Source organism: Oryzias melastigma, linkage group LG15 (assembly GCF_002922805.2).
Source record: "Oryzias melastigma strain HK-1 linkage group LG15, ASM292280v2, whole genome shotgun sequence".
NCBI classification, from domain to species: domain Eukaryota; kingdom Metazoa; phylum Chordata; class Actinopteri; order Beloniformes; family Adrianichthyidae; genus Oryzias; species Oryzias melastigma.
In genome coordinates, this window is record NC_050526.1 from 2025643 (window position 1) to 2037586 (window position 11944).

The 11944-nt window shown below is 41.6% G+C and overlaps 1 protein-coding gene across 1 annotated transcript in view; it reads right to left on the reverse strand.

The window, feature by feature from the left end:
- Positions 1 to 8561, reverse strand: part of LOC112138733 (gap junction alpha-5 protein) — an 11379-nt gene extending 2818 nt beyond the window's left edge. Inside the window, exons 1-7 of the mRNA XM_024261357.2 lie at positions 8083 to 8561; positions 7108 to 7185; positions 2868 to 2967; positions 2145 to 2309; positions 1279 to 1557; positions 818 to 883; positions 590 to 738 (exon numbers count right to left, since the gene is read on the reverse strand). Of these exons, the coding sequence (XP_024117125.1) occupies positions 590 to 738; positions 818 to 883; positions 1279 to 1557; positions 2145 to 2309; positions 2868 to 2936 (728 nt within the window). The 5' untranslated portion in view covers positions 2937 to 2967; positions 7108 to 7185; positions 8083 to 8561. The remainder of the gene's footprint in view (positions 1 to 589; positions 739 to 817; positions 884 to 1278; positions 1558 to 2144; positions 2310 to 2867; positions 2968 to 7107; positions 7186 to 8082) is intronic.
- Between the last annotated feature and the right edge of the window lie 3383 nt (positions 8562 to 11944).

The window sequence follows — 11944 nt, forward strand, 5'->3', positions numbered from 1 at the left end:
TGTTTCCCTTTCATATCTAGTTTTTTAAAGCAAGCACTTGGTCTATTATATCACAAATATCTACTTGTAACTTTTGGCCAATAGCTTTGTGACAAGGAGTCAACCAGAGACAAGGAGCAAACCAACGGAACATCTGTTGTGAGTCGAAATAGAAATGTTAGTAACAGCAACAACGAGAAAACAGAAGGAAGATCAACACTATCTGGTGAGACACAGGAGACTCATTATTAACTTGATTGATTGATCAATCATTAACTAGAACAATAAGCATGAAGAAGACAAACATAAAAACACTGAAACATCTGTAGAAGGCAAAAGACATACACGGTTGAGACTGCAACATGCATCCTATAATGACCCTCAGCAGTCTAAGCCAGCTAAACTTTGTTTTGTTTAAAGTGAAATAGTTTCAATTCACATAATGTACATGTTTCTCCATTGATGGGGAGTATGTCTCCATAAAGTGCTTTTCTTCATTATCCCAGCTGACATTAGAAATCTCTTCTGTGGTTTAAGAAAATGTGTTGATTTAAATCCACTGATAAACCAGCAGAAGGTTTGATGGTTCAGACTCAGGAGGTTCCTATACCTGCAACAGTGTTTCCATGCCAAATGATGGAGCTCCATCACACTCAGGACCAGGGAGACAGCTGAGACAGCCAGCATGAACACAATGAAGATGTTCTTCTCTGTAGGTCTGGACACATAACAGTTGACCGTATGAGGACAGGGCCAGGCCTGAGCAGAGAGGAGGGACACCTTTGTTGGAATGACTGTTGTTTCAAGAGAAGATTCCAAAGTTTGCATCTTGGTTTACCTTGCAGACATAGAGAGGATTCAGAAAAATGCCGTACATGACGTACTGGAGACACAGAAACACAACCTGCATGGAGAAAGTCACTTTTTATGAAGTGATACGTTTAGAATAGTATCCCATGTAAGTCATGTTAAACTATCTCAGATATGTTGTGCACATATGCAGATATGCATTTTTGTAAGCATTTGTGTGTGCATCTGTGAGTTTGCTCATTTGTAAGTGTATCCGTGTGTGTAAGTGTTTAGTGTGTTTTTGTGTGTCTGCATCTACAGTGAGGTAAATAAGTATGTAGCGACTGCATCAAAAATCCAAAGTCGCTGAGAGACTGACGCTGGGTCCGGTTATTGTATGACGCGCCAAACAAATGGACTTGAATCGGGTCATGCTTGCAAAATCACAGTTCAAAAACCTCTTGTCATTACTGCATGTGTTTGTTTGTTATTCCCTAGCCGTGTTTGTACCTCCATGACGCTGCGGATCAGGATACTCAGCACATATGTCTTTAGCAGCGCCCCTTTCAGCCGTATTCGGCCTGCTGATGGTCTTTCACCTTTCTCCTTCTCCTCATCCTTTTCTCCTTTCCTTTCCTGTTTGTCTCCTCCTCCTTGATCTTCCTCTTCTCCTCCCCCGTCTCTGTCATCTTCCTGTCTGGATCTCCTCTTCTCCTCTCTCCGGACAGTGTGCATGGCGTGGCCCATGTAGATCAGACTTGGCGTGGAAACAAACACAATCTGAAGCACCTGTGAAGGTTATGTTATTGGTTCAAATTGTATCAGGGTTAAAGATCTCACAGAGACAAAAACAAAGTTTGAGTTATTCATGATTGGCTCCAAACTTGACCCAGATTACAGAACCAAAACTATATATATTTGTGTACTTTTCTTTAGACACACAGAGTCCTTAATGGAAACAGGTTAGAGAAATACATCGATTACAATAATAATGGTCTGTCTGTCTGTTTGTTAAGGGATAAAACTATTTTAGATTGTTCATCAGCCCATTATCATCAAGGACAAAAAATGTCCTAATTTGAAAAGGAGAAGCAGGTCATAGAAGAACAAAGATTCAGCTAAATGATGTAACATCTTGCATTTATCAGATAAGCCAGGTTTTATTTACATTTATGTTAACAGGCGGAGTTCACACAGACTTAAAAACTCTGGCAAGTCTTGGCTAGATATGTAGGGATATTAAGTACACAAAGTATTTTCTTGTCTTAGCAAGAAGAGGTTTGAAACTGTGACTTTGGTTCCACAGTTCAGCTGGACTAAAATGACCACATGGAAACAGCGAAGTTATGGAATAGTGTAAAAGTGCAGCTCTTTACCCAGAATCGTATGTGTGCTATAGGGAAGGCTTCGTCGTAACAGACGTTCTCACAGCCGGGCTGCAGAGTATCACAGTTAAAATCTTCCTGTTCGTCTCCCCAGGAGGACTCGGCTGCCGTCCCAAGAACCAAAATACGGAAGATAAACAGGATGGTCAGCCACACCTATCAGACAAGACACAGCAAATGATATCAGACTCTCAAAAAGCAGCCTTCTAACCACAGGGGGAATTTAACTCATTTCACTACTCATATCACAAATCTGCCCCAATGATGAAAGAATAAACATGAAAAGATTGTATTATTTATGCAAAATCTAGATGTTTTGAACTGCCATGGCATTTCTGACATGCTCTCTTGTTGAATTCATTTAACAGCACAAACTCTGAAGCAGAAATAAATCCAATTGTATTTCTTAAAACCTTCTAGCTGGTTTCTTACAGTTGTGGGAATTTGATGTTTAAAATCAAATGGCTTCAAATGCACAAAATTCTTGACTTTAAATTGTTCAGAAGCTTTTGAAAAGATTCTAGCTAAGGTCATTTTTGATCCAGGACGGCCACAAAATAGCTAAAAGTGTTGATTTGGCAGTCCCAAGCTGACTGTGTGTTTGGGGGGTCACTCCAAATAAAACCCCCAGGAACAGATCAAAGGGCTTTAAGCGTGGGGGGTTTCTGTGATGGGACTGTCTGCTGACACTCAGATGTGTGTGCTGTGTCATACTTTGCCCACAGAGGTCGAGTGTTCCTGTACTTCCTCCAGGAAATTTCCCAGAAGACTCCAGTCGGCCATGAGCTCAGCGCAGAAGCTCTCAGGTGTTTGTCTGCAGGTGAAAGATCATCAGATGACTTTAAACTGAGCTGCAGTTTCAGTCACGTCATAAGAAAACTTTTGTCATCTGAGCCAAGTTACGTGTTTGGTTAAAAAAGCAGAAAATACTCTGGTTTCTACCATCCAGTTCTTGCTTTTATATGTACCTATGTTCTCCTGAGTCAAATATGTCCTGGGAAAGAGAAGAATCTATCCTTCTACCCAACCAGGCGGAGTCAATACCTCTTGTTCTCTGAACTACTGGACTATTGACGTGTCAGGCCTCCACCAGGTAAACATGAACAATCGCACACACCACAATAACACTGGGAAAGGATTTATCTGGTCCTCCTGCTGCTCTTGGCTGGTGATATTGATGGATTGGTTTATTTCAAGCATATATTGAAAAATACAGGACAAAACACACAATTATTTCAAACTCATTACAGAAATAATGATATGCATTAACTAGAAAATAGAGAACAACAAAAACAAAACACATTTATGTCACATTTGGTTCATTCATTTTTTTTGTGATAACTAACTAAAATCAGTAGAGTTTGATTGATTGCTTCAAAAGGAGAGGGAAGAAGCGAACTTATAATATCCCAACCCTAATATTGAAGTCAATCCTGGACCCCAGCTGTTGACTCCAAACCCCCGAGTTTAGGGAGCCATCATAGCTACTCTGGCCACAGGGACAGCTTGTTTTCTGAGCCATTGTCAATACTTACCATCACAGCTACACTTAAAGAAGTGAAACATCGGATTCATTAACAAAACTTATATAATTTGTGACATTTAAAATTATAATTTTATACCAAATATTTTTTTGAGTTGAGTGAACCATCATCTCAAACTAATAATTTTAAATGTAACAAATTACAGAACTTTTTGTTTATTGGTCCACAAGGCAACCAGCTCAGCGGCCTATTGGTAGAGTGTCTGCGCCGAGACTGGAAGGTTGTGAGTTCAAATCCAGGCCAAGTCATACCAAAAATGGGACCCAATGCCTCCCTGCTTGACATTCAGCATTAAAGGGTTGGATTTGGGGGTTAAACCACCCCAAACCCAGCTGTGTCTGCAGCTCTCCAAAGGGATGGGTTAAAAGGAGAACACATTGTAACACACATACATGTGTGACAACTAATGGGACTTTAACAATGTTTCACTTTTTTCAGTGTACTTGGCCAACCATCACAGCTACCTACCTTACCATTTTGGATACGTGGTCTACCACTTCAGGTGACTGGCCTGCTACCTCAGTTGATCGACCCACCACCACAGCTGACCAGCCTATCACTTCAACCACCTGGCCTATCACAGATAACATGCACTACAATCCCAACATTTGATGCATTAGTCCAGAAAACTAGTTCTGCATCGGGTTTGGACGGAACAGAAGCAGCCATATCGCATACAGACCACTATGGGCCAGTGTCTGAACAGAAAGTCCCAACTATTGGCTAGCAAACTAAATGAAATGCATAAAAACACAACATCCTTCACTGCATTTTTATAAAACTTTGTGAAGCTGTTGTCAGATTTTAGTAAAAAGTTTCAGCTTTTACTCATCAGAAAAGGATTTTTTTTCCTGAATGTTTGACCCAAACCGCTTATTTGGAAAAAAAGACGAACTGCTGAAGTAGATTCACTGCTGCAGGTCCTCTTTGTGTCATTCGGATTTCCCCCCGACCCCGTGGGTACACTGAGTCTGCACCCAAGTCTTAGTTTAGCTCCACTTTCTGTTCCCACAACCCCCCTCCACCCCCATCTGTCTCAGGGGAAGGAAAACCAGCCTGCTGTAAACACAACTACTGATAACACACACACATGTATACATACATACAGAGGCACACGAACCTAAAATGACACACATATAAACATACATAGACACACACACACCTAAACAGAGACCTACCTGCACACACACACACACACACACACACCCACGAAGTTCAAGCAACAAAGAGAGAAACTGAAGATCCTTAGTGTAGTTTCTTGAAAGAGATTTTTTTATGCTGTCACTGATTTTTACCACAGATATATAACATCACTGGACAAAGTGGAGTGTGACGCATAGAAAAGCCTTACCTCTGGCTCTCACGAAATAAGGCCAAATCCCTCAATGATTTTTATTCATTGCTGGCGCCGCCCTCTGGACTGAGGTCTGAGTCACGTTTTTAAAGGAGCTACTGTTGTCAATCATGAGTGAGCTTGTTGGAAGTCCTTCTACTGAAATCAGGAGAATTTGTCAATCAAATAGTCGATGCTGGGCCATCGGACACCGCATGCTTTTACCGAGGCATCTGATTGGTCAGTTTATAACTAGAATAATTAACAATAAAAAATATCAATCTAAATATTTTACATAACATGATCAGAAGTGTTTTCAATGAATATGGACCAGTAACAGACATTCTTTGGCTGCGGGGGGTGGGGAGTTCTCCATATTCGTGTTTTCAGGGTATTTGCAGATGTCTCCTGTCCCTAACCTCGTGAATAAGGGGGGAATACTGTATTTCCTATTTGGAACTCGGGGGGGAGGGGTCGGGCTGTCCAGTGATTATACAGTCGATTGATATATCCATCCATCCATCCATCCATCTTCCTGACCGCTTTGTCCCTTTTGGGGTCGCGGGGTGCCGGAGCCTATCCCGGCTACTGAAGGGTGAAGGCGGGGTACACCCTGGACAGGTCGCCAGTCTGTCGCAGGGCTGATATATATATATCTTATATATCTATATAAGATATATCAATGAAACAGCCCATGGTTTCTTTGGATGTTTTTATTAGGTGGCAGCACTAGGCTCCTCCCCCCTTTAGACTGCGGAATCCCATCCAAACTGAGTTAAAGGCATGCCTTTCAGAGCATGCTAACAATATGATGCTTTGTTGAATGGTGTGTACTTATGTAGCATTTTTCTACCTTCTTAGAACGTCACAGTCCCTTTCACACATCCACACATTCCCGCACTGATGGCCGCTCCACTGCTGTGCACTGGCACCAGCCTATAACTACCAGGAGCAATGTGAGGCTCATTGAATTGCCCAAGGACACTTCAACACATCTTCCAGTTGGGTTGACAGCTCTACTCCTGCACAATGACAGCCGCTGCTTAATTTAAAAATGTCTACTTTATCCTTTCGCCTTACCCAGCCTTACCTCGCCCCTGTCTAATTGTGTTTGCCATTAAAAGTTCTTGCATGACGCCTCTGCCTGCTCCTTATCTGGATCTCAACTGTACAGCTGGATAGTTCCAATATTGCTCATCACTTGTGTTGCACCAGTAATGTGAGGGGCTGTAAGCTACTGGGAGAAAGTGTAAACAGTTGGATGAAAGGAAGGGGGCGGGCTTATTCAATGCTAACAGACCTGCCCACAACCCAGAGGCAAATTTCTGATTTACTTCTGTTGCTCTGCAGAAACTACGATCTGGAAAATGACAGTTTTACTGATTTTTGCTTCTCCTAAATAAAAGACCACTGCGAACTATTTGAAAACAGATCAAAAGATGATCGGAGTGGGACACTTTAGAAGTGTCTCATCTTTGTTGAGACTGAGAGACTTCTAAAACAAAAAGATAAATAGAAATTTTATGCCACAAAAAAGTGACAAAAGTTTTTGTCCAGTAGGAAGGAGAGATGTATGGACTTCATTTAGAAGAAAAGGTTAGAACAGTGTGTTTCTGTGTGTGTGCGTTCATCCTCTGTGGTGCTGTGGTATGTTCTAGTCCAGGGGTTTCCAAAGTCAATCCTTGAGGCCAGTGTCCTATATGTTTTCTAACCAACCACCAATTGATGCTCCTTATTGGTCAAACACACCTGATCCAGGTAATCAGCAGCAGGTAAGGCAGAATTTCTTGAATACCAGCAGGAGGCCGGCCCTCGAGGCCTGACTTTAGACACCTCTGTTCTAGTCTGTCTGTAGCAGTCACCTTGGTGTTATTTGGAGTCACACTGAACTGCTATACATTTTATATTTTTCCTCTTCTAAAATATACGTGATATCATTTTAAAAATGAATCCTGATATGGAATCAGAAGCACAATCAGTACTTGGTAAATATGTTGGGTTAATTTATTTGTAAATCTGACTGAAAGAATCTGTCCCTTACCAGCCAAAACCCTCACCACATCACTGGTGTATTTACCTTTTCTCTTTAGAGTTGAGGAAGAGACTGGAGTTATTTCAGTGCAGAAAGGCCCTCTTGGTTTTCAGAGTAAAATTTCTGAAAAAGGAGGAAAAAAGTCAAATTATTGTGGTTCATCCTAATCAGAGATTCTTCAAGTGCCCATCCCTTCCTGTTTTTGTGCAACCTTGGGGCTTGAAATGTGTGTGTCAGTGCGTGTGCGTGTGTGTGTGTTCACAAGTGTTCTCAGCATCATTAATAACAATATTACTTCCCTGTAAAGACTTTCTCCTGACCTTTGCTTGAGTGTGTATTCATCGCCCTGAATTGTTCTGCATCCTGCCCCAACCGCACACACACAAAGAACAGCAGACACGCACGAACACACACACCCACAGGAACACACATACACAAACAGAAACAGGCAGCCCCCCCCACACACACACAGACTGTCACACACATGAACACAATGGATCTTTTTGATTCCTTTGGCAGTTAAATCATTTTTAAAAGGAGCAGAGGAACCTCCTGATCCAACATTTCATGAAATGTTACTTTTTCAAGTGTGAAGCACGAATGATCGACAAGTGACTGAATGTTTGTTTGAAACAGCAGTAAATGAAAGACAAATATTAGCACTCAAACTCACTTCATTTTTGTCTTCTTCCTTCTTAAGCATCAAAACCAAACTCAACATCCTCATTTCAAATTCAGACCAGAGTTTCAACCTTTTCTTCTTTTTACTTTTTTAAACTCTTCTTCATCTAAATCATGTTCTCACAGGACTCTGTTCTTCAGAGCATCTCGACCTTAATGGTAGAGGCTGTTTGGCTGCATATTCCAACTCCTGATTTACGGTAAAATAACTTTTGTTGTGTACATTTTTTTTCTTTTTAAGGAGGAGTTCAAATGTTTTTGCTTTTGAAATCCTTGATCTGTTTCTGATCATTTTAATCTAAATCAAGGTGAGTGTGTCGGGACAGACTTGGATTTTACCTGATCTCAGATGTGGAAGAGAGCGGCTGCAGTCTGAGTGGTCTGTAGGTCTGCAGTGATGATTGACTTTCTGTCTCGAGAAAAGCCTTTGAGCAAGGCGCAGACTCCCTTTCAGAAAGGATGGTCCAGAAAAATGAATTCCCGATCCGTTGTCCCGGGTCAGCTTTGGGCAGAGAACGAAGAACAGAAGGAGCTGGTCCCACAGCAGACGGAGGAGAACAGCAGGGGGGTCCAGAGGTCTGAACTGATCTGACTGAGGGAGGCTGTAGTTTATGCCCACCCCCCTTCCCTTTCTGCCTCTCCTTCATCCACATCTCTAGAGGAAGTGGGCCTGGTGCCTCGCTGCCTGCTATTCAACACTAATGTATGTTTGTTTGTGGCGTCTGGCATAGAAAGGAAGTCTCATATTGTATAAAGACACAATAGTTCAACTCCCTAATTCCACATTCCTGCATGTCAGCATGCTCTTCCCCGTGTGCCCGTCTCACCAGCAGAACCGTCCAAACAGAAGCTGCTTCCTCTGTGGAGCTAAAACCTGCAAGGATGCAGGTGAAGGTACTGAAAACAGAAGAGAGGGTTTTGATGCTCCAAATGTCACTGAAATACTAAATTTATCACTGAAGTCTAAAAATGTGAAGGAAATATGTGAAGTATATAAAATATATCACAACAGAACGAACAAAAGAGCATTTCACAAAGCAAAGATAATTGGCAAAAGTGAGTTAATGGAGCTGAAATGACCTGAAAATGTTAAAAAGGCCTCAAATATTGAAGGGGTACATCTGACTAAGCTTTTCTGAGATCACATCTCAGGTGAGAATGGGACTGAATGAGACAGCAAACGTTACAAACACATGGGATAATGCACATGAAGATAAGCCAAGGTGAGGGCTCCACAGTCACAAACACAGGAGGACCTCAGAGTCCCGATGATAATTTATAAATCCATCATTTTGACATGACTGAAGGAAAGCTCGACTTCCCTGACCTTTTATTCTCTGAGCTGAATTTACTGTTTGGTTGTGAAGTGATACTTTCACTGTCTCTGTGCAGCGCCTTTGCTCATCAGGAATATTCCAATATTTTCAAGAATTCAGTAAAAGTAAAAATAAATGAACTTTCAGATGATGCTAAAAGCCAAAAGAGAAAAGACAGAATTCTGTCTAAATCCTGGATCACAACAAACAGATTTTGTGCCTGATTCTGCCAGCAGACCAAAAACAAATGATCTGTTTTAATGTCTGATCTCTGTTTGGAGAAAAGAGCTGCTTGGTTTATTGAACTATTACTTATCTTTGTCTTCAACTTTAGAAGAAGAATAAGAAAGAACTTCAATTGATCCCACAACAAAGAAGTAGCTAAAAAAAACAAACAAGAGATAACAGAAAATAAAAAGCACAAAAATACAATAACACAATGAAGTGTTTTAGTATCCATGAGGCGTTGTAGAGTCAAAGAGCTGATGGGAGGACAGCTCTGTGAAAGCGCTCCTTGCTGCAGCAGCGAGGCTGATTCAGGCTCTGACTGAAGATAATCCTCAGTACCGATTTGTGGCCAGAGGTTGGTTTATTTAATTGGAATGGCCAGAACATAAAAAAAAAGTGAGTTGGGAACACCCGACAGGTACATTTTCCTTAAAGGGTCACCAAACCGGGAAGTAAATGCTTTTCTGTTTTCTCAATGAAATCTCCAAATTACTGATGCAACAGTACTCACTCTTTGTCCAGCTCCCAGTGTCAGTCCATGGGTGATAACATGGTCAGCTGGTGTTGCAGAGATTTCTGGGGTTAAATGTTGTCCTCATCTTTCTTCAGGTTCTATTAACTCTTCAAGTCCTTCTCTTTTCCTCTACCTAGGCCTCCTCCTCCTAGAGTTTCACTGATCCCTGTGTGGAAGGTTTTGTAAAGGCATGAAGCAGACAATCTGTGTAATGTCATTGGAGTAGAATTTTGCAAATAGTGTGGAACTTTGATTTGAGTGCATAAACAAAAGTAAAAATCCCTCTCTGAGCTTTGCCTGATTTGTTCTACATCTGGGTCATCCAACATAACTGTGGAACGTCAGATCTCAAACCAGCAAGTTTTATTACACACGTCTTATCCTTAGACTGTTTGAATTCACAGAATTTGTGGCTTTCTAGTGAATGACCTAACTTGTAAAATAAAAATACTGATCATTTTATGTCTCAAAGAGAAGATTCCATGATAAAACCCCAAAGTTTTGCAAGTATCTGCTGAACTCAAACGTATGTGCTGTGCAGCTGTCACAAATGACTAAATAAAATGTTGTTTTTTGTTTTTGAGCAACTGAACTAATGAAAGGACTTGATTTAATATACTTTGAAACAGATCACGGTTTATGTTTCCTCTGGCAGTTTGTACCTTTGCTGCAGAAAGGTGAAATCCACTTATTGAAAAGAAGCGTGTGAAGAAAGAGGGTTAAATCTAAAAAAAAGATCAATGTCTGGAAGCTGCTTTGATGCAGCAAGAGAAGAAGTAAAAGCTGCACTGTTCTCAACAGAACTTGTGATGAAGTCCAGTGTTCCCAGAGGCCATGGTCCATGTGTCATCCTCTGCAGCTGCGGTCACATCATGTGACTCCAAAAGTGGTGACAAACTCAGAAGTTCTCCAACAAATGTCATTAAAAGTCTGAGTCCCCTGAGAGAATGAGTTTAGCTGTTTAAATCTACAGTAAGACAAAGAAGGATTTGAACCTCCTGTGATTTTGCAAGTTCTCCTACACAGAAGTCATGTAGGGGTTTGACATTTTCATCTTAGGTGTATGTTCACTTTGAGAGACATAATGATAAAACAAAAAAAAACCTGGAAATCACACTGTAGGATATTTTAAATAATCTATTTGTATGATATTGCTGCAAATATGTATTTGAACATCTGAGAAAATCAAGGTTAATATTTGGTACAGCAGTATTTGTGATTTCACAACTCAAACGTTTCTTGTAGTTTTTCAGCAGGTTTACACACACTGCAGAAGGGATTTTGGCCCACTCCCCCACACAGATCTCCTCTAGATCCGTGTGGTTTGGCCATCATTCAGAAAGGTCTTCTATTGGGTTTACATCTGGAGACTGGTTGGACCACTCCAGAATCCTCTAACTGACCATTGGAGACTGAGCATCTAACTGAGGGAAGGAGGTTGCTCCCAAAATCTCACAATATATGGCACCGATCCTCCTCTCTTTAATGCAGTGCAGTCGTCCTGTCCCATGTGCAGGAGAACACCCCATAGCATGATGCTACCACCCCCATGCTTCACAGTAGGGATGGTGTTCTCGGGATGGATTTTATCACCCTTCTTCCTCCAAACATGGCGAGTTGATTTAAGACACTTTTTTCAAGACTTTCTCCGATGACTCCTCTGGATCATCCAGATGGTCATTGGTAAACGTAAGACGGGTCGGGACATGTGCTGGTTCAAGCAGGGGAACCTTCTGTGCCATACATGATGTCAAACCAATGCATCTTGGTATATTACCAACAGTAACCATGGAATGCGACAGTCTGCCGATCTGTCCAGGGTGTTTCCCGCCTTTGCCCAACAGTAGCCAAGCTCTGGCAACCCCTGCAGCCTCAGCGGGCTTAAGAAAATAGATAGAAGTTCTGGACAAAAACGCTCGCATGATTGGATTTGAATTCTACCTGCTGATTTGTCCTCTCTCGGTGGGTGGAGTGTTCCTGCCTCAGGTGGAGGAGTTTAAATATCTCGGGGTCTTGTTCACGAGTGAGGGAAGATCGGAACGTGAGATCGACAGACGGATTGGAGCTGCGTCCACTATTATGCGGTCGCTGTACCGGTCCGTTGTGGTGAAAAGAGAGCTGAGCCAGAAAGCAAAGCTCTCAA